At 45.1% G+C, this 25,663-nt stretch overlaps 1 protein-coding gene and 1 long non-coding RNA gene across 4 annotated transcripts in view; one reads left to right on the top strand and one right to left on the bottom strand.

Annotated features, from left to right (window-relative positions):
- Window positions 1–10,875, top strand: part of LOC129021810 (uncharacterized) — a 53,418-nt gene extending 42,543 nt beyond the window's left edge. Inside the window, exons 2-4 of the long non-coding RNA XR_008496149.2 lie at window positions 5,294–5,390; window positions 6,686–6,905; window positions 8,905–10,875. This is a non-coding gene — a long non-coding RNA (uncharacterized LOC129021810). The remainder of the gene's footprint in view (window positions 1–5,293; window positions 5,391–6,685; window positions 6,906–8,904) is intronic.
- FKBP1A (FKBP prolyl isomerase 1A) lies at window positions 1,176–25,376 on the bottom strand. 3 transcript variants are annotated; one of them, XM_054467686.1, is made up of 4 exons: window positions 25,127–25,376; window positions 24,999–25,046; window positions 4,287–4,451; window positions 1,176–2,279 (listed from the first exon to the last, which is right to left on the bottom strand). In XM_054467686.1, the coding sequence occupies exons 1-4, from the start codon at window positions 25,161–25,163 to the stop codon at window positions 2,236–2,238; spliced, it is 294 nt and encodes a 97-aa protein (XP_054323661.1). In that variant the 5' UTR covers window positions 25,164–25,376; the 3' UTR covers window positions 1,176–2,235. The 3 variants fall into 3 exon arrangements, with proteins under 3 accessions (XP_054323661.1, XP_063515558.1, XP_054323660.1); XM_063659488.1 differs by lacking the exon at window positions 1,176–2,279 and adding an exon at window positions 7,642–7,769 and having other exon boundaries at window positions 25,127–25,289; XM_054467685.2 differs by lacking the exon at window positions 1,176–2,279 and adding an exon at window positions 7,642–7,754 and having other exon boundaries at window positions 25,127–25,286.
- Window positions 25,377–25,663: the final 287 nt, after the last annotated feature.

Below are 25,663 nucleotides of genomic sequence, written 5' to 3'. Positions count from 1 at the left end.
GTGAAGGCACAATACTGACTGTGCAAAAGGACATAGTGTGGGATTCCATTTAAATTAAATTTCACAACAGGCAACACTAGCCTATGGTGGAAAAGAATTAAATTATCACCTCCAAGGGCAGGGTGGGGTTGACTGGGGAAGGCCATATTAGAATTTTCTGGTATGGTGATGTTCTTTATCCTGGCAGGGGGACAAAAGTGTAAACAAACACTACTCTCTAGTCAATGACACGTACTGGGGGAATTGTAGTGATGTCTGCCATTTACTCTGAAGAGACATAATGGATAGTTTGATGGACAGATAGATAGACAGGTGATATATAGATACAGTAACATGTTTATGATGGAATCTAGGTGGTGGGTATACAGGTGTTCATTTTAATCATCTTTGTGTTGTTTGACAATTTTTATAAAAATGTTGGGGATGGTAAGATATGACCCTGGAATATGACTCTGGCACTCTAAAAATTATAAATTAACAAAAAGAACTTAAAAAGCCATTAAGCAAGCTGTTGAATAATTTCCTATTTAAAATCAATGGTTCTCAACCCGGGCAATTTTGGAAGGTGTCTAGAAAGGTGTAGGAGCATTCTTGACGGTCTCTAGAACTCTCAGTAAGGGCAGAGTGTTCCTGGCACCCAGGGCAGGGACCACAGAAGCTACTGCAACCACGCAGCCTCTCTACAGGACTGTCTTTCTACATTAAATGTTACTGAGGAATACCAATTTAAAATCAGAATCTTCTCTTCGTATCTCTTCATTAATTTGCTTGCAGTTGTTTGTAGCACATCTCCAAGTGGACTATGACTCACTTCTCAAAAGTGTGTTGTATCATCTCCCACTTTTCTGTAACCCAAGAACACCCAGCATAGTGCTCTACCCAGAACACATATTTAATAAACATTTGCTAACAGGGGAGGGGGATGTTCCCTGACTATCCCAGCTTCCCCTTTCAGGCAGTTCCTTTGATGCAAACCTACCCCACATTCCCCCTCCTCCTCCGACCCCCAACCCCTTAATAGCCAGTGAGGAAGGATGTTCACTGCTGCATTCTTCTGCCAAGACACAATCTTGAAACTACATCCCCACTGCCACCCTCCTTCACCCTGCCCAACCCCATCCCCCTGCACCAAATGGCAGGGGAGGCACCTGAAAATAACCACCATGACACAGAGCTGAGAAAAGCCGGCATAAAGCACTTTTATTGCAATAATAAAACTTGAGACTCATAAATGGTGCTGGGGGAAGGGTGCAGCAACGATTTCTCACCAAATCACTACACAGGACAGCAAAGGGGTGAGAAGGGGCTGAGGGAGGAAAAGCCAGGAAACTCTGAGATCAGCAGAGGGAGCCAAGCATCAAAAAACAGGAGATGCTGAAGCTGCGATGACCAGCATCATTTTCTTAAGAGAACATTCAAGGATTTGTCATGATGGCTGGGCTTTCACTGGTTGTTAAGTCTACAAACAGCACCTTCAATTGAAACTGTCAATTAAAGTTCTTAAGATTTAGGAAGTGGTGGAGCTTGGAAAGTTATGAGATTATAAAATTCCTGAAAGTCCATTAGAAAAACCACAGGATGAAAAAAATAATAATAATAAGTCAGGCCACAAAGAAGGCTTCAGAGGTCCCTGCTGGCCCAGGGACAGATACCTGTAGTGTCCAGCATCGCAGTGAACATGATCTACTTTCAAAGGCAGAGGGTTTAAGGGGAGGGTGGGTGGGAATGGTGGAGGCAAAGGCTCTCCCCATCCCCACCTCAGTTTTAGGTAGGGCTTTTAATTTAACCCAAGGACATCTCTCAACTTGGAGAATATTCAGTCCTCAACAGCGCCTCAAATCTGCTATGGCTTTGCAGCGCAGCAGCAAGAATGTTTAATATATAATAGATAAAAATTTCATCCAAAAAATTAAAATAAAATATTCTTGCAACCCCCCCCAACACCAATTCCTATTCTAAAGTTAACCTACCACTTGTGCTGTTAATACTTGACCATGTACTTAATTGGAAACCTATATCCAAAAGACTGAAACTGAATCTTCACCCCAAAATGAAAACAAAATAAAATGAATAACTTGAGGTTTATGGCATATAGTTTAGGTAAACACACATACGAGGAGAAAGGGGAAGAGGAAACGGAGGTGTCAGAAGCAAAGCTGAGTGACAGAACACATTCAGTCAGGGCAGATGTCTATACAAAGTGGAGTGGAACATCAGGAAAAGCTCCATATGGATTCATGTGCACACGTCTGGAGACACCAGATCCCTCCATGGCAGATCTGTTGGGGACAGAAAATCTGTGAGTTTCCAGCAACTCAGTGTTCTTTGTGTGCAGTGGTGACAGCCACGATGCCATCTGCCACGCCAAATCCCTTCCCCAACAGCTGAGCAGTCTGAGACCAAGCCACTTCTGTTCCAGCTGGAGACAGCCAGAAAGGCTTGGGCTGGGTCCCAGGTGAAACAAACTTTCTCCTTAAATTGATCTGTGTGTTTTGTTTTTAATCTAAGGTTAAGTTTGCCTTGCTGAGACCAGCAGGAGGGCTATCCACCCATGCTGCTGACAATACAGTTCCCCACTATCATTGGGTCTCCAACTGTGCTACATATAGGCATCACCTGGGGGCTTTAAAAAACTCTTAATGCTTGGGTTCCACTCCCAGTGATTATGATTAACTGGTTTAGGGTTTGACCTGGGCATCAGGAAAGTCTTAAAAATTTCCCAGGTGACTCTAATGTGCAGTCCAGACTGAGAATAAACTGGTCATTCATAATGTTGAGTATACTGGGAAAATATCTCCAGTATTCATTCATTCACTCAACTTAAAACTTTCTGGGTTTGCCCTTGGACTTTCCTTCCAGACTCTTGCAAGAAGCTGAGACATTCTTTGGCAGTGGGTTGGGAGGGTTACTCGGGGTGACTTGTAGCCTTTATCCCTCTCTCCCCTCCCTCTACCTCATCAAGTTTACAGAAAGCCTGTTCCCAACCAGGAAAATAATTCCAAGGCTCCCTCGAGTACAGTTATGTTCAAAAAATGACTCAGCTCTCAAAGAACAGGAAAGGGATTTTGGCCTAGGTGCAGACCTCTGGGCAGACAAAGGCTCTGTAAAGTGCCAGAGATTCCCTCCCAGTAGCAATGACAGGTGAAGAAACCAGTTATCAAACTTAACCAGGCCTGTATTACCAAGGTGTGTGTGGTTCAAACTGAGAAAGACAGTTTAAAAAGCCCCTCCACTTACAGATGTGCACAACAGGACAAGGTTACAAGTAGCTCTGACTGCCATCACAAATAGGATGGCAGTCATTTGTTGTGGCTTTCAAACAAAAGTGTCCTCACCCAGGCCTTGGCTGTGGCCCTCTGCTTCCTATGGCAGGAGAGGAGCAAATAAAAAGGTCTAGGGCCAGTTGGAAGGAAGCCAATAGCATTCATGTACTTAATGATTCTAACACTTACATGAAAAGCTATGTGCTACTAGGATACTGAGTTTAGTTCCTAAGAAATGAGGGTGGAAGAGGGGAAAATCAACAAACAGGCTCTGTTCCTACTTTGCCATTGCCTGGATGTGACCTTGGGTAAGGCCTTTCTCTCTGGCCCTGCTTCCTTACTGTTGCACAATAAAGCTGACGCAGAGGTCCCTAAGATCCCTTCCTAGAACTGTCTGATCTAAGAGCATCCTTTCAACTTCACAAGCATCCTCTGGCTTCATTTTTCCACTTCACTCACTGATAACAAGCTGGCCTGGGGGCCTCAAGTGTCCTGGGTGTGGACCCTGAGCAGGTGGACCGATGCAGTAATGCCTCCCTCATACCATCTAACAGTAACCAGAAACCACAGTGAGGAGAGAGCCGCAGAAGCTAGGACATGATATTCATGTCCAGAGGGCTTTTTTTTTCCCTCTAGCTTCTAGAAACACAGGGTAGAACAAAGTCATTCATTAAGAGTCTTATTTCCAAAGAACTAAAATGTTAGCACTACAAATTTGGCCTACATTTCCATAGTCCTCAATTCAGTTTTAATTTATAAACTACATAGAAAAACATTTAAACAGCTGCCATCTCCATGAGTTCAACTGGGAACATACACATGCCACTTCCTTTCCTTAGGGTGACCAATTTTTACATTCAAAGCATATACTAATAACACTGAAGGGATACTCAATACAGAAAGAATGCAGGGGGAAAAATAGCCTTGTGGTGTTTTTTGTTCTCTCTGCTACCCATCAAACGCTGGGCATAACATGGGAGGAGCAAAGGTAGTGAAGGGCCCTTCAGCATTCCATTTCCTTACCCAACAACAAGGAGCTAAGGGAGGAGGCCATTCCTGTCATTCCAGTTTTAGAAGCTCCACATCGAAGACGAGAGTGGCATGTGGTGGGATGATGCCTGGGTGCCCAGTGGCACCATAGGCATAATCTGGAGATATAGTCAGTTTGGCTCTCTGACCCACACTCATCTGTGAAAAGAACAAGGAAGAAAGACTCAGCTGGACACACGCCCCCAACTGTCTCTGTAAGAACAAGAGCTGTTTACCTAGGTGTTCCTTGGCCAGGATGGTATTGACTTTCCAGTGACTTTGCAGCTGCCCAGGCATCACCACCTCCTTGTGCAGGACTTGGAGGTTGACAGTCAGATTCCATCACCCCTGCATCTCACTCCAAGAAGCCCAATGGCAGTTCAAAACCCCTCCTGACTCTCAGAACGGTCAGGCCCTCAACCTTTCTACCCAAGTCTTAATGACTAACGCTAGGCAGGTAACATTCCAGATGTCTCACCACCTAGTCCCCTTCAGTGATCTGTCACTCAAAGGACATGTTAAGTGCCATCTATGCTCTTCTTGAAAAAGGAATACTCAACTTTGCTTTAAAAAAATATATACACAGAATGTAATACTTGAGGGTAGTCTATTTTTTCTGTATTTTTTCTATTTATACTCTTTTACACATATAGGAAAACTTCAAAAAAGACAATATGATTTTCTGGGCTACACAATAGCATGTACTGAATACCATTTGTGAAAATATTGATACACCTACAACAGAAAACATCTTTGGAAGGACATACTAGACATTTGCTGTGAGGAGAACAGTATGGATAGTGAATGACCAGTAAGGAGAGATTTTTACTTTAAAAAATATATTTGTGTATATTTTCAGTTTCAAATTAAATACACAAATAAGTATAAAATATCTACTTTTTGAACAGTGAGCAGGTTCTCTGCAGTATTTCCATCCTTTGACTTATCTCTGCTTTTGGTCTCCATGTGTATGTTCCTGGCTTTCCGACTCCACCGGACAGAGGATGAATAAAGAGGAAGCTCCAGGCTGTGAGGTGTCTAATCCTTGCTCCCCTCAGAAGTTGGGACATGTTGGACCAAGGTGGTAAGGATAGTGAGGTATGGCTTTACCTGGTACAATTCAAAACAATCATATTCCTTGACTCAGCAATTCTATTTCCAGAATATTCTGCTAACTCAAAAGTCCATCATAGAAGGAGTGGTTTCATAGGCATATCCACACCAGGGATTAGTCGTGAGAAATAATATAGTAGTGGCTTTAAATGTATTAACATGAAAAGATGGCCAAGATGGATGAAAAAAAGCTGCCAAAATGGTCCCTGTGGCAGGCAGGATTCCATGTCTGCAAACATGTAAAACCAAAATAATATCAAAAGGAAAGGAAAAGGGGCACAAGTCAATGTCTCTGTGTTTTTAACTCACTTGCTGAAAAAATATGCTGTGAAGAATTTAAAAGATGTTTTACGTAGATCTCAAACTACCCAGACTTCTCACAAATGACAGGGCTGTGACTCACCCCAAAGCACCAGTTAAAGGGGGAGTCAGGCATCTGTCCAATACTTGACCATGCCTCTCCAAGCCTGGGAAGTGAAGTAGGCCGATAACACTATCTCGATGGCAGATACAGCACTCAGTACATACAACGCAGTGATTGTTCCAATGCTGGAACAGTCATAGAAGATGGGTTGTGGTATGAACAATGGCTGGCATGCAAGATGGGGGATGGGCTACAGATCCAAGAGCCAGCCAGACTAGGGAGACAGAGGCAAAAAGCTATGGTTGGCAAGGTTTCCCAAGGGAAGTAAACTACAAAGCCTCTTCCTCACACTGCCAACCCTCTGCCCTGCAGGAACAGAAACCCATACACCTGGGAGTGGGACGGCTTCAAGTTCCTGAAAGTTGAGCAGTTTATTTGGAGATAAATCAGTGATATTTTATAAAGGAAGTAGAGCAATGTGTATTCTGGAAAAAAAAGAGACAGAAATCTGTCTTGTCATCTCGGTTAAATTTCTAGTTCTCCTGGGTGAGAGGGAAGCAGACTAATTACCCATCATGAAGAGCCTAATTATAAAGTTCCTTGGGTCTCAGGTCACTGAAAAACATCCCTTTATCTGGTTAGAGCCAAGAAAAAATTCCTAGGTTTGATGGAAAGACAGAATCCAACTAAAATTTGGCAACCCTGGGGTCCCTATTGTCTCCTGGGAATTTTGTAGTGTTGGCAGAACAAAAGCTGTTTCCACAAATGGGGAGCAAAGAGATTAGGAAACACACTCAAGACAAACGAAATGACTTTCTCCGTAAGTATGACCTCTCAGAAGTGGTCTGACGCAATATGGTTAACAGATAAATACAAATTAAAACTACTGATATCATGTTTTACTCTTATTGTCCAGAGGCCAAAGATTTAACAATACACTGTGATGCTGGGGCTGGCTGGGAGGAGATTGCACCTTTATAGCCCGGTGGTGGCAATCCAGAGTGCAACCCCTAGAGATGGCAACTTGACAAGACCTCTCAAAAAACACTACACACAGCTTTTGAGCCCCTCAACCCACTTCTGAGAGTATGTCCTATGGCAACATGTGCACACATGGAAAATAAAGCCTGTACAAGGTGAGTTACTGCAGCATTGTTTATAATAGCAAAATACTGGAAATGACTCAAATACTCATTAATAGGGCACTAGCCAAGTAAATTATAGCACACTTACATAAACGAGTACTAGGCAGCTGTAACAGAGCTTACTCCTCATTTTTTTTTTTCTTTTTTGAAGTGGAGTTTCGCTCTTATCGTCCAGGCTGGAGTGCAATGGTGCAATCTCGGCTCACTACAACCTCTGCCTCCCGGGTTCAAGTGATTCTCCTGCCTCGGCCTCCCAAGTAGCTGGGATTACAGGCACCTGCCACCACGCCTGGCTAATTTTTGTATTTTTAGTGGAGATGGGGTTTCGCCATGTTGGCCAGGCTGGTCTCGAACTCCTGACCTCAGGTGATCCACCCATCTTGACCTCCCAAAGTGCTGGGATTACAGGCGTGAGCCACCGCGCCCAGCCTACTCCTCTTTTATGTACTGGTATTGGGAGTGTCAAAAATGCATTAAGTGAAAAAGTAAACTGCAAAACAGTATGTGTGTGAAAGCAAGAAAAAAGTTATGTTTTTATATGTGCTTAAACCACAGTACAAGAAACATTAACAACAGGAGCTTCTTCTGGGGGTATTGGTCAGATGGGATGGGATGAGGGTGAGACTTTTCACTTTTTTTATTTTTGAACCGTATAAATATGCCACCTATAAAAATAATATAAAAGGTAAATACTAGAAAGCAAAACAAAACAAATGAGAGAGCATACCTGGGCAACCCCTTCTTCCCAGCCTCGGATCACCTCCTGCTTGCCTAGCATAAACTTAAAGGGCTTGTTTCTGTCCCGGGAGGAATCAAATTTCTTTCCATCTTCAAGCATCCCTGTGAAAAAGGCCACTGTAACATGAGCAACAGAGTAATGACACAAGACAAGTCAGAAACCAGCAGCAGAGCACTCATCAGAGATGCCAGTGCTGAAGAGTCTGGCAGGAATTGCAGTATCTAAGGAGGATTTCCTGTGACCTCACTGGACATCTAAGGAGTTGTGGTAGTCCTACTCCAAACCTGTGAATGCTCTTCCCTGACTCCAAGCAATAACTCGACTACAAAAGGACCCCGCGTACCAGAGATGGGTGGCAGTCCACCACCCTCTGGAGATGGGGAGTATAACTTGCTCCTGCCCTGACTCTCCTAGCACCCTGTGGATTGTCTCCCCAACTAAAAACAACTGTGGTCCCTCAAGGTGCACACAATGTCTAGAAGTCACACACAGTGGAGGAAGCAATATTCCTTCCCAAAATCCCCCATCATCTTTCACATATAATGTGTTTATATATTGCTCCTCCATTGTTCAGTGCAGGCAAATCCCCCTCCACCATCTGCCACCCCCATGGTCTCCTCTGTGGGTCACTAATTGTGACCTACACACATTGCTGCTCTCCAGGCTGTGGGTCAGCACTATGGGATGTGGTAAGAGGGAGCTATAAGGCAAGCTTTCACCCTCATTCTAGTGCCAAGTGTCTCACACCAACAGGGAACCTGGGGCATAAAGCTGGGCCCTTGTAGGCTGGTTCCTGAGTTGTCATAATTTTCTTAGGAAAGTAAAAACCAACCTGGGCTGAAGTAGAGAAATGAAAGGAAGAATCTGTGCAGCATTCATCCCACTTATTTTATCCAATGCTGCCCCAGAAAACAACCCGTGCTCATTTTTGCACAGCTAATACTTTGTAACAGAGATGATTGAAGAGAACAGGAATACTAAGGAGGTTGAAGTGGTTGCCCTTCAAGAATTAACTCAGTAAACCCAGCCCACTGCTAGCAACTCTGTGGGCAGTGGTTCCACTCTGAGTTACTCTAAATGGGCTAGGTGCTTTCCACACATGAACGAATTCAATTCTTTCTCCACAGCACTATCCCCATTTCACAGATGAAAAAACTGAGGCAGATAGGGAGAAGTGAAGTAGCTTGCCAAAATAGTAAAACTACGTTATAAATTATAAACTCAAATACCATGCTCTTTCTATTATCCCAGTTTCCCAGAAGCTGGACAAGCCACGACGGCGCCTTCCAATAAAAGGGGAACTCCAGAGACGCTATGAGAAAAGAGGAACAGACATCTGCAATAGATATGCGCAACTTCCTTTTCAAAAACACCATCGGCATTGCTTTCTCAGGAAGCCACTGCCAGCCTATTGTGATAGCTGACACTGAGTTCCTGAAAATTCTCTAATTAGGATCCCAGACTGGAGGGTCAGCCAGTGGTTAACATATAAATGGACACAAAACTGATTTTATTGGAAGACTGAGGGTGGGCACTCACCATGGTTCTAAGCATTACTCAGAAGATCCATAAAAACATTACAGTTCTGTTGTGTAAGAGTTTAGGAAAAAAAGAAAATCCTGACAAAAATCCCAACCTAAAAAACAATGTCAACATTTGTAAGTAGGATGGGGAGGCAGAGATGAATTGGCAGCGTTATCACAGCTACTGGACTATGTGGACTTTAACAAAATAAGAAACAGGGGTGGGGGTTGGGTGGTGGTATCTTAACAGAGCAGGAGTAGAGACGGATGTCCTGGGGCAGAATGGGTACCAATGCTGCCTGAAGCCTGGAGCTGGGAGCTGAGGACTAAGAGGTAGACAGGAGGGTGGGGACCCGTACCTGCTCCAAGGAACTGGTGCCCCAGAACTGGTGAGCTGGGGTATGCATTTAAGCTCATTCGTTTACCAGAATGCAGTCACCACCTGATGAAAGAAATGACTAATGGCAGGACTTGAACAGTTCTCTATAAATGAGTACCTGGGAGAAAAACAGGTCTCCAGGCTCCACAATACCCAACAAACACACTGCCTTTAGCCCATTTCAAGCTGCACTTCTTAACACCGAACCCAACCCAACCAACCTCAGAGGTAAGGATGAGAGCAGGCAATGAACAGCTATGATTCTCCATTCCCTGGCCAGGCAGGGAGCCTTTCCAGCCACCCTCGTGAGACTGCTTGTAACAGAAATAAGGAAACCAACTCCAAGACTCAGTAACTCACCCAAGGTCAGAACCACTGAGTGGCAGGGCCTGTGAGCCACAAAGGAAACTGAAAACCAGAAAGAGCTTCTCTCTGGTCTGTTATTTTAAGAAAAACATGCCCAGAGGGGCCACCTGGAACCAAGGCTGTGGCACCCTCACCTTCCTCTCTAATTAAACAACAACTTCCCAGGAGCAACAACAGCAGCAACAGGCTGGCCCAGCAGATGAACTGGAATCAATCCAAGCCTTTCCCCTATGCCAGGGCTGGTGTAGCATAGGCATACGGGTCAGTTTCGGCACTAACACCTACTTAGTTTGGGCACTACTTTACCTGCTGTGAAGTCTACTGGGATCTTCCAGGAAAGTCCTACCTCATTAGTAAAAAGAAAAACAAAGACTCAGGAAGAAAGTTCCTGCTCTCCCTGTTGAATGCTGTGTGAGGATAAGATGTTTGGAGCATGGCAGTCACCCTGTGACTATGAGAAGGCCAGGTGTACCACAGGGTGGTCATTCCAGTGCTCTGGATCAGCCCCAAACCACTTCCCTCAAGACTCATGTTCTAAGGTGATTAAAAGTGTGCTTTGAAGGTAAATCTATGGTGACAGTCAACAGATCAGTGATTGCCAGGAGTCAGGGGTAGAGGGAGGGAAGAACAGATGTAGCACTGAGAATTTTTAGGGCAGTGAAAATGTTCTGTATGATACTATATATAATGGATACATGCCATTATACACTTGTCCACACTCACAGAATGTACACCACCAAGAGTGAACCCTAATGTAAACTATGGACTTTGGGTGATCATGATGTGTCAATGCAGGTTCGTCAATTGCAACACATGTACCATTCTAGTGGAGGGTGTTGATAACAGGAGGCTATGCATGTGTGGGACCAGGGGATATATGGGAAATCTCTGTACATGCCTCTCAATTTTGCTGAGAATCTAAAACTGCTCTTAATAAAGTCTTACAAAAATAAAGAAGTCTGCTTTGCCTTAGGTTGGGTCTTCAGTTACCTGCAGCCAAATGAACACAACTGGCATGAGGTAAACCTTTGACATTTAGTGAGCATACTACAATGTAGTGCTGCCAGGAAAGGAATAACAAAGAAATGGAACTCAACAACCAAAACCACAAAGAACTATCCCTGATCTGTGACAATGGGACCAGTGTCTCATGTCAGGACCCAGTACACATACCCACATTTTGTCTGTGTATAAACAAAATTTACATGTAAGTTACTACATGGAATATACTTCTCATTTTTAAAAAGAATGCTGATTGTGACCCACTACATTTATTTCATGATACATTAATGGTTCATAACCCACAATTTGAAAAGTACGGTATACCTATAAAAAAATCAGCCTTATTTCTTGCCAAGCTTGAACACGGCCCTGACCTGTGCAAGATCGTATTCTGATTGCAATGAAAGCCACAGCGTACTGAGACAGACTCCCTAAACTTCCTTTTTATTCCTGATCAAATGCAATGGCCAAGCAACCTCCAGACACTACATGCATCAATGTATCAATGTTGCTTTGCCTGAGGTGAGATACTTCAACTATCTATCTGACTGGTACCAGGCTAGGAGCACAAGGCAGGACACAGCCTGAATCTGCTGCTGCTGCTGCTGCTGAGCCAGCATGGAGATGTGCATGTTCTTCAGTGGCTCTATGTGAGGATGCCTGTCTAACCCCAGTTCTCCTGAGCCTATCTTGGACACTGAGGGGCAAACCCCTCCCTAGTATCATAAAACCATAAAAGCCAGGAAGCAGGATTTCTAAGTAAAGGAGCTTTAAGCAGGACCTTTGCCAAGGATCTTAATCTTCCTATGCTATTTTGGGTGCTCTGTTGTCCCTGGGAAAGGGGTGTGAGACTTGCTCCAGAATTTCAGACCATAGTCACCAACTGTCAATCTCATCTACTTTCTAAGGAGAAATCTTCACAGGGAAGGGTTGGGTGGTGGCAGTGATGTTGGGGTTCCTTGAGTCCAAGGAGAGGATTTCCCATAATCAAGTCCAAAAGCTAAACAGTAATCCCCAGAAACGGGTGGGGTGGTATGTGATTTAGTGGGTGTCACACAACTGGCACAAGCTATAGGACAAGGAGAAGGAGGGCTTCCCCAGTGGGGAGGAACAGGCCACTTATCTATGGCCCTAAGTTGTCAGGCTGGGGGAGAAGGTGGAAGCAGTGTTTGTTAAGCTGGAATAAATGTGCATGTGTAGAATTATGCTGTTCAGTCTGTAATGTCAAAACAGGTAGTGAGAACTTCCATTTCTGGTCACAGTGGAGGACAGGGATCAGATTTGTTCATGAAACAACCAACAACCAACCAACCAACCCCTTCCTCCCTACAAAAAGTCCATTAAAACCTAAAAACCACCTAGACAAAATAGCTACAACGATGGTTTGTAGGACACCAGACATCTGTAATGAAGAACAACAATCCTGAGACATGGGAAACAAGGGCAGCCTTATATCCTTGGGAGTTTCCAGGGAGAGGGACCTGGAGTGGAGCTCAAGGCACCTAGAGTCCACAGGACACAGTACCAGCAGGAGAGAGCTATACAGAGATCCTCAGAGATCTGCAGAAGGTCCTTGTTGAGTATTCAGCAGAGTCCCTCTCAGCACATCTATCTGAGTCAATTATTCAAGGCCAGGAAAAGAACTATCCAAAAGGCTTAGAGGAACAGTATCCAGTGCTCACACAGGGCTGGGATTAGTGCTTATTACCCCCGGTCAAACTGGAGAAGCTCATGATTGAAACAGCACTGGACAGAATACTCAGGAAGATCTTGCCTATAGTAGGAAATAATCAGCCCTAAACTGAGCTCTAGACCTACCTAACAAATCACAAAAGCAAGACTCGCAAGCATCAAACTGTTTCCAGGTAACTTAAATGCTTCTCAGTATAAAACTCAGGAAAATTTATAGGAATAAAAATATCCAGCACTCCAAAAGGTAAAATTCACAATGTCTGGCATCCAAAGATTACCAGGCATGCAAAGAGGCAGAAAACAGGACCCACAATGAGGAGACTTATCAATCAATTGAAAGCAACCCAGAACTAACACAAATGTTAGAATTAGTAGAGGAGAACCATAAGACTCCAACTTTCAGAGATGAAAACTACAATGTCTGAGATGAAAATTACATTGGGCTGAAATGACAAAATATCCACACATAACACAGTAAAAACTTCACACCATTATCAAACATTAACTCAAAATGGATCCTAGACCTAAATGTTAAGTACTAAACCTATCAAATTTATAAAAGAAAACATAGGAAAGAAATCTTTGTGACCTTGAGTTGGGTGAAGATTTCTTAGTATGATGTCAAAAAGCCCTATCTATAAAAGAATAAATTGAACTTCATCAGAATAAAACAAATTCAGTACTTTAAAAAGCACTGTTAAGAAAACGAAAGACAAACCATACACTGGGAGAAAACTTTTGCAAAGTACATATCTGATACAGGACTTATATCCAGAATATAACAAACCATCAAAATTCAACAATTAAGAAAACCAATAAAAAAGGGCTAAAGATTTGAACAGATACTTCATTGAAAAAGACAGAGGGCAGGTAAGCATATGAAAAGATAGTAAACATTCCTAGTTATTATAACAACGCAAATTAAAACCACCAGGAAACGCATCTACCACCACTGATTAGAATGAGTAAAGCTAAAAAGACTGACCATGTCAGGTGTTAGTGAGGATGTGAAGGAACTGGTATTCTCATACACTGCTAGTGGGAATATAACATAAAGCTTCAGAAAACAGCTTGATAGTTAAGTTAAACATACACCTCCCATATGACCCAGCCATTCTAATCTTGAGTATTTATCCAAGAGAAATGACACGCTATGTCCACAGAAAAACTTGTACACAAATGTTCAAAGCAGATTTATTAGCAATAGTCAAAAACTATAAACTAACCCAAACATCCACCAACGGGTAAGTTGGTAAATACATGTATCTATATATAGAAAAATATTTACCAACAAAAAGGAACAAACAACTGATACATGGGACAATACAGATGAATCTCAAAATAATTATACCAAGTGAAAGAAGGCAGACATAAGAGAACGTACTGTATGATTCCATTTATATAAAACTTTAGAAAATGCAACGAATCTACGCTGACAAAAAAGCATATTAGTAGTTGTTAGAGGAGGGTAAGGAGGGGGTGAATTCAAAGGGAAACAATGACACATCAAAATTTATGAAGCTGTACATTTTTAAAATGTGCAGTATACTGGCTTTCAATCACGCCTCAGTAACTTTTTTTAAAAAGGAAAAGAAAAAGAGTAGGCAGTGGCATTTACTAAAATCCTATATATGTTTAGCTCTTACATACACACTGGCAATGAATGAAAACTGCTTCTTCCTCTCTTTGGGGAGGGAACAGGTAAAGCAGGCAGCAAGTCGAGTCTCAGCAGTTGCTCCAATTTTAACTCTGGAGATCACTTGTGCCAGGAGCTGGAGCCCTTGAACAGTGAAACCACCTGCCAAGTTAGTGCCATAATTTCCTAGAGAAAGCGTGCCCTGCTGAGAGAAGGCAACTGAGGTTACAGTGCAGATAAGACAGCTGACAGTCTTTAAGCTCTAAAGGCCACTCAGCATAAAACATCACAAGCATTGCCTTCTAATTGCAGAACTGACCAATTTCATTCCTGGCCATACAAGCCTATAACTCATGCCTAAGAAACTGCCTGGAATAGCTCCATATTCTTATTTTAAGTATTTAGTCTTGGCTCTCCTGACTGAATGCAGCCCAAGCTCACAGACCTGGCCTGCGTTCTGTGTCCTGGTGGCACGTGTGGTGCTGGTACTCAAGAGCACTCTTGGATTTGCTTTACTTGCATGATTTTTAAGAACCAGAAGGACAAGCATGAGGCCTTCATATTTAGACCTTCTTCCCTATATAGTAACAAGAATATGAGGGGTAATCCCAGAATGGTAAACTTTAAGCACCTTTAGTTACTAATCAGTGAGAAAAATGTGAAAATGTGCTCCAGTTAAAAGCACAAGACCATGAAAGGAGCCAAAGCTATGACTGACTGCATGCAAAGGCTGTTGACGTCATCTTCGCCTGGGTCTCCTCCTGAACTGAAATCCTTGGCAAGGGAGCAAAAGGGTTTAAAAAACAAGGCGGTGCAGAGAGTCTCAAGTCTGTCTACCCCACAGCAGCCTGCTCTTTCCCGTTGCTTTTCAAGGAATCAGCAGTGGGAGACCTGGCCAACAGCCCCTGGGCAGCAAAGTATCCCCAGACTGTGTTCCTGGTGGTTGGCTCAAGCCACTGAAGCAGTGGTTAAGACTCAAGACCAGGACCTGGAGATTCACAAGGACCACTGGGATATTATTTCACTAATAACCCAATAGAAATGGAGTCACTTCCAGGGCACTCTGCTTTGGGGAAGGGCAAAGTGCCACATACCTTCTACTGGGTAAGAGGACTGAAGAAGGCACCTCTACAGACTTATGGCTTCACTACTTGTGGTGAAAGCTCATGACTCACAATGCAGTTTATAGTTGCTCATGAATCTTTGCAGGAGTGTTTCCTATAGGCAGCATTTTACAGGGACCAAAATATGGGAGTTTTAAGATTAAAAAAAAAAACAATGACTAAACTAAACCAAAAATCAAACATAACAAAAAACCAGAATATTCTAAGCCCCAAACCTTCAAAATAAAATAAAGTCCTTGCCATTTACAGTTTGGAGAGGGACAAAGGATTTCTACTTTCAACACGCAGGTGAGTTTCCTAATGACAAAAAGTACAATGAGGCCAGCTGCAGAGGAGGCTCATGCCTGTAATCCCAGTGCTTTGGAAAGCCAAGGCAGGAGAATCACTTGAGGCCAGGAGTTTGAGACTGGCATGAGTTTGCAACCAGCCTGGGCAATACAGCAAGACTCATGTCCCCAATCCTGTTTCTGCAAAAAAAAAAAAAAAAAAAAATTAGCCAGACATGGTCCTAGCTACTTGAGTGGATGAAGTGGGAAGATCGCTTGAGCCCAGGGGTTTGAGGTTGCAGTGAGCTATGACTGCGCAAGTAACTCCAGCCTGGGCAACAGAACGAGACTCTGTCTCTTTAAAAAAAAAACAAAATAAACAAACAAAAAAAAGGTGTAATGGTTGAACGGATGGAGGTAGGGGGAGCCAGTATTTTTCTGCAGCTTTGCATTTGAAGCCACTCAGAATATTCCCAGATGGGTGTATGGCTCAAGGTCTAATGGTTTAGCTGTTTGCTTTCCCTCTTCTTATTAGATACGGAAGCTCTCTTAACCACCTTTTACTCAGCTGCCTTACTTGGAGACTCATAAAACTAACAGCCTTCGTACCCCAGCATGGTGAAGAGCACTCCCCTCATGCTTTAGTCTCTAGCTCATGATCACTTCTTCATTCCCATATGAGTTCTATGTTCACAAAGGGAGGAGTGGTTAGCTGTGTTTGTCCCCAAATCCATTTATGGTAGCTATATTTACTGTGTAAATATAATGTAATTAAATAGTATGTGATCAATAAAATGAGTGTGAATACAAACAGTGGTTCTAGCTGACTGCTGGGAAAGACTCAATAAAGGCAAGTCACTAAAAAACTATTGCTACTGAATAATCATATGAGAGACTACATTTAGAGAAAGAAATCTTAAAAATAAAGGTTTGGTTTTTAAATGTTCTCACAGTAGTCTTTGCTCTACTTTAAAAAAGGTCAAATTGGTTTTTGCAAGAACTATGATGGGAAACTCCACTAGCAGAGCCATATTCAAAGATAAAGACATAGTCCTTTAGCAAATGATTTATGTTAGAGTTCGAAATAAAATGTTTACAGAAGCCATGTCACTTTTATGTTAGCATACCAACTACCCACTTGTCTCAATCATGATGCGTAAAAAGGGATTCTACATTTAGATAGACAAAAGACACAAATTGAAATTTTACGTTCTTATTCCATTTCTGGGTCTCTGTGGCTATATTCCAGCACAACCTCCCTGAAGTGGGGTTCTGAGAACTCCTTATGAGTGAGGGGTATGACCAAAGGTCCAAGTGCCTACCCAAAGAGGGAACCAGCTCACTCTCACCATCATTTTCCTGAGATCACAAACAGTGAAAGCACATTTCCCATACGCGGTATGGAAATGCTTTTAACCTTTGGCTAAATCCCTTTAGATCCTATAACCAAAAGTGTATTTTCAAAGGCAGGGCCCATGATGGGAAGAATATGCAGGATCCAACGGCAATAAAAAGAACACAGACCAGAATGCGTGCCCTGTGGGTGTGTCTCTCCATTTTCCACTTTAATCACAGTATAAATAAGAGGGGTTACTACATTATATCGCATGGGGAGGGGGAGAAAGAAATACCACTAGGCCGGACGCAGTGGCTCACGCCTGTAATCCTAGCACTTTGGGAGGCTGAGGCAGGTGGATTGCCTGAGCTCAGGAGTTTGAGACCAGCCTGGGCAACATGGCGAAACCCTGTCTCTACTAAAATACAAAAAATTAGCCGGGCATAGTGGCGTGCGCCTGTAGGCCCAGCTACGTGGGAGGCTGAGGCAGGAGAATTGCTTGAACCCGGGAGGCAGAGGTTGCAGTCAGCCGAGATTGCACCAGGGCACTCCAGCCAGGGCGACAGAGTGAGACTCTGTCTCCAAAAAAATAAAACTCAAAAGAAATACGACTTAACAATAGCTAGCTGGAAGTGGTAGAAATATGCATTTTCTATAGGGTATAATGGTTAAAGGCATGAGTTCTGGACCTCTGTTACAGACTATTATTGTAACTCCCTCCCTGGTCTCCCTGCTTCTGCCCTTGCTCTCCTACAGTCTAAACCTGACACAGCAGCCAGACCCTACTACCCCTCGGCTGAAAAACTCCTGTGACTCCCCCATCTCAGGAGATAAAACTCTTAAAATGGCCTAAAGACCCTCTAAGAGCTGTCAAGCCTCCGCCCCTAACACCATCCCTCTGACTTCACCTCTGATTACTCTTGTACTTTTCCAGTCCCAGAACACTGTTTCCTTATGTTCTGCATACACACCAGGGATACCCCCACCCATGGGCCTTTGCATTTGCTGTTCTCTCTGCCTAAAATGATCTTGCTCAAATAGTCACATAGGTTACATCCTTACCTCCTTCAAGTCTTTGCTCAAATGTCACTTTCTCATTGAGGCCTTTGCCAATCTATCTAAAATCTCAACCTTTTCCTATTCCCTCCTTAACACTTACTAGCTTATACACAACAGTCTTGCTTACTAATCATATTTATTATGTCTTTTCCACTACAGTGTAAGATGAAGGCAGGAACTGTGTCTTCACTCCTAAATTCTTGGTAGCCAGGACAGTGTCTTGTACATAGCAGACATTCATCAAGTACTTACAGAAAAATCAAAAGGTACCCTTTTCTCTTCCTGGCCTGTGTATATACTTGGAAGACGCTTTCCTCCTGCCTGAATGCACCATACACACCCAAGACCAAATGGCACTTCCTCCAAGAAGTTCTAGCCTATAGGTGTAGGTTGCCTGAGGTACTTTCATTGTAACTGACCACTCCCTATAGGGTAAGCATCTTGAGGGCAACACTGAGGCTTTGCCCAGCTCCTTATATATTCACTGAGTGACCGAGGGAATGCCAGGTCCTAACTGGCCACTCATTCAAACAGTCACTGAATAGCTACTCTATGCCAAGACTGATGGGGAGACCTTGGAGAACAACACTAGTGTCGGTCTGGCCTCCTGGAGCCTTCAGTCTGTTGGGGAAAGAGTAGATGTTTAACTACATGGATCCTGACTATGATGGGGGCTAAGAAAATAGATGGGTGCATTGTTGCAGAATTAGAATCATGCATGTACGCATGCAAAGTGTTACTTAAGCTGTGCTATAAAGAAAAGAAAAGAGCCTGTCATGCAGTTGGGAGTGGGGGCAGTGTGGTGGCACCTAAGCAAAGGGGCAGAGACCTCCATGTGGGAAAAGGCTTGGAGCATTCGAGGAATGCAGGCCAAGGTGGCTTGAGCTCCTGGGAGAGGAAGAGTAAATGTAACAGAAAGAGACAGTAGCATCTAGGAACTGGTTATTTCTACCTCCCCAACTTTCTGCACTGCTAGAATACACCTGGTCAAAATCAAAGGGGTCCAGGGGAGGGAATGCCAGAGACTTGGTTAAGCTTTTTAGCAGGAAAAGAAAACAAAAAAACAAAATAAAAAATAGAAGTAAAAATAAACAAATATCACCATGAGCACCAAAGGGAGAACTGGATGCTACGTGATTAAGTTATTCATAATAACCTTGGCTTCTTCCATGGGAAACAGCAGGTGACAATATTTTTGGAGAAAATTCCAAGACAGACAAATGATTTCCAGTTTATGGATACAATAAACCCCTCAGTACTTCATAAAAATCAGTTTAAGCACTAAAAATGTTCTAGTTAAAACATCTATGAGTAAATAGGTGAATTTATGGTATGTAAATTATATTCAATAAAGCTGTTACCAAAAAAAAAAAAAGTCATGGACCCCACTGAAAGGAACCAGAGCTCTTTGAAAGATGGCTGATAATTGGACCAGAGTAGTAAAACCAAGAAATGGATGAAGGAATGGTGGGAGCCTGTCAAAAAGGTACTGGAGCCAGCCTGAAGGGCTCCTACTGGCCAAATTTAGGATGATATTAGCATCAAAAAGAATAATGGGTATCATTGATCTTAAGGCCCTGACAAAAATTTTGAGCCCACAGTACAGTAAAAGCAAATAGAGGGGGAAAAAGTCACTTGCCCCCACTGGGAATGGCAACACCCCATCAGTTAACATTCATTTTTCTTTTTAAAACATTCATTTTTCTTTTTAAAAACTGGTAATTAAAGGCTGGGCATGGTGGCTAATGCCTGTACTACCAGCACTTTGGGAGGCTAAGGAGGGTAGATCACTTGAGGCCAGGAGTTTGAGACTAGCCTGGGAAACGTGGCGAAACCCGTCTCTACAAAAATACAAAAATTAGGACAGGTGGCATGCACCTGTAGGCCCAACTATTCGGAAGGCCGGATGGGAGGCTGGGATGGGAGTCTGGGAGGTCGAGGCTACAGCGAGCCATGATGAAGCCACTGCACTCCAGCCTGAGTGACAGAGACACTGTCTCAAAAAATAAAAATAAAAATTGGTATTTAAAGGGAAAGAATTAGCTTTACCTTATCTTATAGAAGGATAACAGCTAATAAGTTTAGAAAGAATGAAGGAATTTTAAAAATCAACACTTTGTGAATGCCAGTGACTTCTCCAGGGGAAAATTATCAGACGGTGTAAACACCACTAGGTGAAGGCTGATGAGCAAGAGACCATCTATGGCTACCTAAAGCACTCCACAGATCACTGCTAAATGCAAAGGGAAAAATGTACCTTTACAAAAAAGATCAAATTTAGCATCACAACTAGTGATGTTTCCCATGTGTGCTGAGGATGAAGTACTCACACTAAAATGTTTAAACAGAATCTATTCAGACACTTAAAACATTAAACATCCGGTTCAGAAAATCAAGGCAGGGAACAAGTTAAACAATACCATGAGAAAACAGTAAGACAGATGTGGAGTATTCTATCACTAGCCTGCTCTCTTTGAAGAAATCAGGGTTATTAAGAAAAAAACAGCGTAAGGACTCTTCTAGACTGAGATTACAGACATAACAACTGCGATGAGTGAGGCTCAATGGAACTGTGGTTTTAAAAAAGAGTAACACTTTGGAGACAACTGGGTAGTCTCAATAGGCATTTGCTTCACAGCAGGCATCGTTACTCCCATTTTATAGACAGCATGTGGAAGCTGGGAACTGTGGGACAATTTGTTCAAGCTCTCATAGCCTGTTATATGGCAGGGCCAAGATCAGAACACAGCAAAGAATCCACATCCTCTTTGGGGATCACTGTCCACCTGGCACCACTTCTGCCCACTGCCTGAGCGGGCACTCCACACACCTGGGATACAACCAGTGTCCTGTTTCTGCCTTTGCCCCCAAAAGCCCATTGTCCACACAGTAGCCAGAAGGGGGGGGGGATGTTAAAAATCCAAGCCAGCCAATGGCTCCCACCTGAGTTAGAAAAAGGCAACGTTTTTATAACAACCAACGAGGCTCCACCATCCCCTCATCTCCTGCCACATACCCTTTCACACAATCCACTTCCTGTTCCTCTAACGCACGGGTCTTCTTGCTGTTCGTCTAATGCACCAAGCAGGCTCCAGCCTCAGGGTCTTGCACTAGCTCTTCCTTCTGCCTGGATACTCTAGACAGCCCTGTAGCTTCCTCTCCAATGTCCTTTGAGTGAATGTTAAAATGCCATTTTTTTCAGAGGCCTCTTCCAATCACCCTCACGAAAAGCAGCCAACTTCCCTTCCCATCCCTCACTCTGCTTTAGTCTCTCCACAGTGCTTCTTACTACCTGATGTGCCCCATGGCCATACTATTAGTCTCCTCATCATAAGCAAAGCCCCACCAGATCAGGTCTTTGTCTATTTAGTTCACTAGCCATGTCCCTAGAGCCTGGCTTGCTGCTATTGCTCAAAAAACATCTGCTGTGGGAAGGCAAAGGGACTTGCTGCAGCCCTGCCCCAACAGTTACAGCCTGTGTGCCTCAAGACAGCACACGTCAGGGGAAGCCATCTGAGGCATCTCTGCTGAGGGTGAGCCTCCCTCCAGACATCAGATCACCAACCAAGAGATACCTAGCAAGGGAGCGGATGGAATAAAGCAGAGGAGAGGGGGGAACTAAGCTAAGGAAAAGCAAGGGGCTTGAGGGAGGCTGCAGCATGGTGGCCACACCTGTCCTGGGAGCCTCAGCAGCCCTCCCAGTCAACCTCCTGAGGACATGAGGTTGAAGGCTCTTGGTTTTTCTCAGTCAGAAGCCGGGAGGCTATACCTGACTTAAACCTGATCCCAAGGACAAAATGTCCAGTTAGTTACTTTTTAAGAAGAAAAAAGAAAACATTCCTTCAATCCCCTTAAGGCTGCTCTCACAATGGCAGGCACACGGCCTGCTGAAGTAAGTAAAAGAGGTCTAAACCTAGCTGTGTGCCAGGACAAGCTCAACAGCAAAGATGATGAAGCTATTGGAGGCAGCAGGGAGGGGCCATGAGAATTCGCTGGCTCCTAAAGGCTCTTACTTGGCAGCTTACCTTTCCACCACCTCCCTCCCACCTCAATGCCTGTCATGCTCCTAGGAGATGCTTAGCTGGTGATAGTGAACTTTATATTTTCCCTCTGGTACCACAGAGGTAGTGCAGGCATTCCTTTGAGGCCTTACTCATGCTGTGCTCTGCTAGAAAGTCACAGAAGTCACCAGAGGGACCCTTGAGAGTGGCATCAAGGTGACTGACAGCCATTAGTGGCATTTAAAGCATCCACGTGGTAAAGGTCAGTCTGTGCTGTGCACACCTGTGATGGCTAAGGGGAGATTTTGGCCACCTTACTTCCACTCCTCTTTCTCTGGACCCGTGCCCAAATCAGCTGAGTGGACACCTGGCAAGAGCTGACTGGATCAAGAGTGTTCAAATTACTCAAGCTCTTCTTCTCAGGAAAAGTAACAATCAGAATCACAGCCAAGAAATCTGAGCCAGATACTCAAAAGAAGACAGAAGCTGGCCATGGGGAGGGGTGAGGGGTGAGCATACAGGGGACTTCCACCACCCACCATTTGGGAGAAGCAGACAAACACAAATCTCTCACAGGAGACGACTGAGGCAGTCAGGCAGGAAATAAAATAAAACACAAAACAACAACCAAAAAACACCAAAAAACAGAGATGAGAACTAGGGGCATCATGATTATTTCTTTTCCCTTCTTAGGACCCAGTGGGCTTCCCGCCTTTGAAAACCCCTGGAACCTTTATAACCTCCACCTTCTGATCATGTTCCCCCAAGATGGATTCTGTTCCCAGTGACTTAAAAGCCTTAACTGCTACAGATGAGATCTCACAGTGCCTACCCACTCCTCTCACGCCCCCGCGGGTCTCAAACAGGTTATTCCTGGGAGGCTGGTGACAAAGACCCACGGGAACAAAGCCGCCAGCCTGCTCGAAAACAGTCTATTCTGTGAGCATGAGGCAGAGCTGGCTTCTCACTAAGGCGTCTTTATAGGGCTTATCAAAACGAAATCAAAAAGAAAGCTTCTGTCCTAATGCATGCCAGGGTCCTGCTGCTGCTCTGGAAACATGTGGGTGGGTGCCACCCGCGAGAAAAACACAGACTTCAAGAGGCACTGGAAACCCTGATGGTGTTCTGGGTCTCATGACCATCTGTTCTCATAGGAAAAGGCTCCAGACATGCTGTGTGGGGATATTTCACCAAGAGGCATGGTGAAGTGCGGCACTGCCTACATGCTGGGGTCCAGTCCTGTTGGCAGCACCAGAACACGGGCGAGCATGAGGGGCAGACATGGGAGTGGGACACATGTTGCCAAGCACCCTAGTGTGGCTATGTACAAGCTAGGGTGGGGAGGGGGTGCGGCAGAAGGCAGCTCCTCACGGCTTGAGTCCCAGTCTTTGCCCCAGTTGGCTGCGGAACTGAATGAACTGCCCACTCACCCCGTCACTGTAAATGGTTACTCTTCTCATCCTTCCGATGAAAAATCACCAAACGGATGCGCTTTCGTCTACCAGACCTCCCAGGCTCAGGTGCTGACTGTGGCCTAACAAGGACAGCTCTCTAAAACATCAAAAGCACTTTCCAGCTTCTTTCACAAACATGAGACTGCTTGCTCCCTACAAAGATGGGTTTCAGTAACTCCTCCTTTGGCAGCATTTTTAAAATTCTAGTCCTTAACTTCTACCTCCTGCCCCCATTTCTACCCATGGAGAAGGGCCACAGAAATAAAAGGGCATGGGAGGAGGGATGTTAGTTGCCTTTTCCTCTTTTCAATGAAAGTCATTTCCCTCAATAGAGGGATCCCTCCATGTTTCCATGATTTGGAAGAGAAAGGTGGAGCTTATTCGTGAGCAACTTGGCCAGAACTGCCCACAGCCTACTACCCAGGAGGAAGAAGAGGAGGAGAGGGAGTGGGAAAACAGAGGGAGGAGGAGGGGGAACAGAGGAAAGGGTGGGAAGGTTGAGAAAGGGAAAGGAGGAGGGGAAGGGAAGGTTATTCGTATCAACAACTGTGGCTACACCAATCACTCCCACCCTTGTGGGACCCACAGCCACGGAGTCTCCGCCAACTCAGCTCTCCCCCTCCCCCGCCCCCATACAAACCAGGACGACCTTGTAAGGACAAGGAGTAAGACAGCCCCAAGGCACACGACTCTGATGTTTGAATTCTGGCTGGGGAGGGGGAGGTGTCTAAAATTTCCTTTGGCTTATATTATCACTCTGTATTAGCCTCCAGATTCTTTATCTTTAAAATGAGGATAAGAAGTCTCTACTTCTAGAAGAGCTGGGGGACTAAATTACACGTGCAGCTTTCGGTCAGCCTGAGCCAACGCTGCCACTGAGCCTTGGATTTGTAAGTAGCTCAAAAGTAAAAAGACGGAAAAAGGCCGTGCAGCTCTACTTCCCCCAAGGCCAGGAAGAGCCAAAGCAATGACTTAGGAAGTGGGATGTTTCCCCACCCGCGGCAAAGGGGCGAATTCCGAGTTCCCCGGAGGAAGCAGCAGCTCTGCAGGCTCGGAATTACCTCGTCCTCATCTCCAGGGAAGGAAGGGATGGAAGTGGGGGCAGGGGCACAGAAATGGTACAAATCCTTCCTAATGGTTCCTGGCCAGAGCTCTGCCCATTCCTGAAAGTGTGACCTTGGGAAAGTGACTTCGCCTCGCCAAGCCTCAGTTTCCTCATCTGTGCAGTGGGCATAAGGGCAGCATCTAAGGTGCAGAAATGATTCTGATGGGTTAGATAACGCCTAGCCCGCAGCCAATGCTCACAACCGCCGATTCAGACCCGCCCGGGTTCCGCAAGCCCGAGACTGCCCCTGAGCCACCGCCCAGGCCTCAGCCTCGGGCCATGAGGGCCTCGCCGCCGCCACGCCCCGGACCCCAGGCCCCGGACCCCCACGCCTTGACGGCCAGCCGCACCCGGGCTGCGGACTGCGGCCCGGGCCCCCTACCCGCCGGGCCCCCGACTCACCGGTGTAGTGCACCACGCAGGTCTGGCCGCGCTTCGGGAAGGTGCGCCCTGAGGAGACAGAGACGGGCATGGTGAGCGGATGTGCGCGGCTTCAGAGGCACTCCGAGCCGCCGCGCGCCACTACTCACCGTCTCCTGGGGAGATGGTTTCCACCTGCACTCCCATGGCGGCGGCGGACGCTGAGCGGGCGGGCAGCGCGACGGGCGGCGTGGACCGACAGCGACCTGGCGGCGGCTCCACGACTCTGCCTACTCCCTCGGCGCGTCGCCTGCGCACGCGCACGCCCCCTCACGCCCAGCCCTGCGTGCGCGCCCCACACGGCGCGCACGTCCCGGAAACCCAGGCCTCAGGAAGAGGGACCGGAAGCCCGGAAGCCCCGAGACCTCCGGAAGTCCCGAGGCCTCCGGATACAGCTGTGTTTGCCGGGTGACTTGCTTGGTTCTCCCGCCCTTCCTCTGTGCTTCCAGCCGGTTAAGCATCTCCCTGCCCAAAGAATGGGAGTAATAATAGGCCAGTCACTGACTGGGTGACTGTCATCAGGTTTCCACTTACAAGCACACAGTTACTCATCCTGGGAAGAGCATGGTTCTGAGAAGACAGCACACAGGTGGTAGTATGTTAGCATTTTATAAGTGGCTCAAGGTTCTGAGTTCTGCTTTTCTTCA

This window comes from Pongo pygmaeus, chromosome 21 (genome assembly GCF_028885625.2).
Source record: "Pongo pygmaeus isolate AG05252 chromosome 21, NHGRI_mPonPyg2-v2.0_pri, whole genome shotgun sequence".
Classification (NCBI taxonomy): domain Eukaryota; kingdom Metazoa; phylum Chordata; class Mammalia; order Primates; family Hominidae; genus Pongo; species Pongo pygmaeus.
Note: the sequence above shows the minus strand (reverse complement) of the source record. Positions and strands in the feature narration are given on the sequence as shown.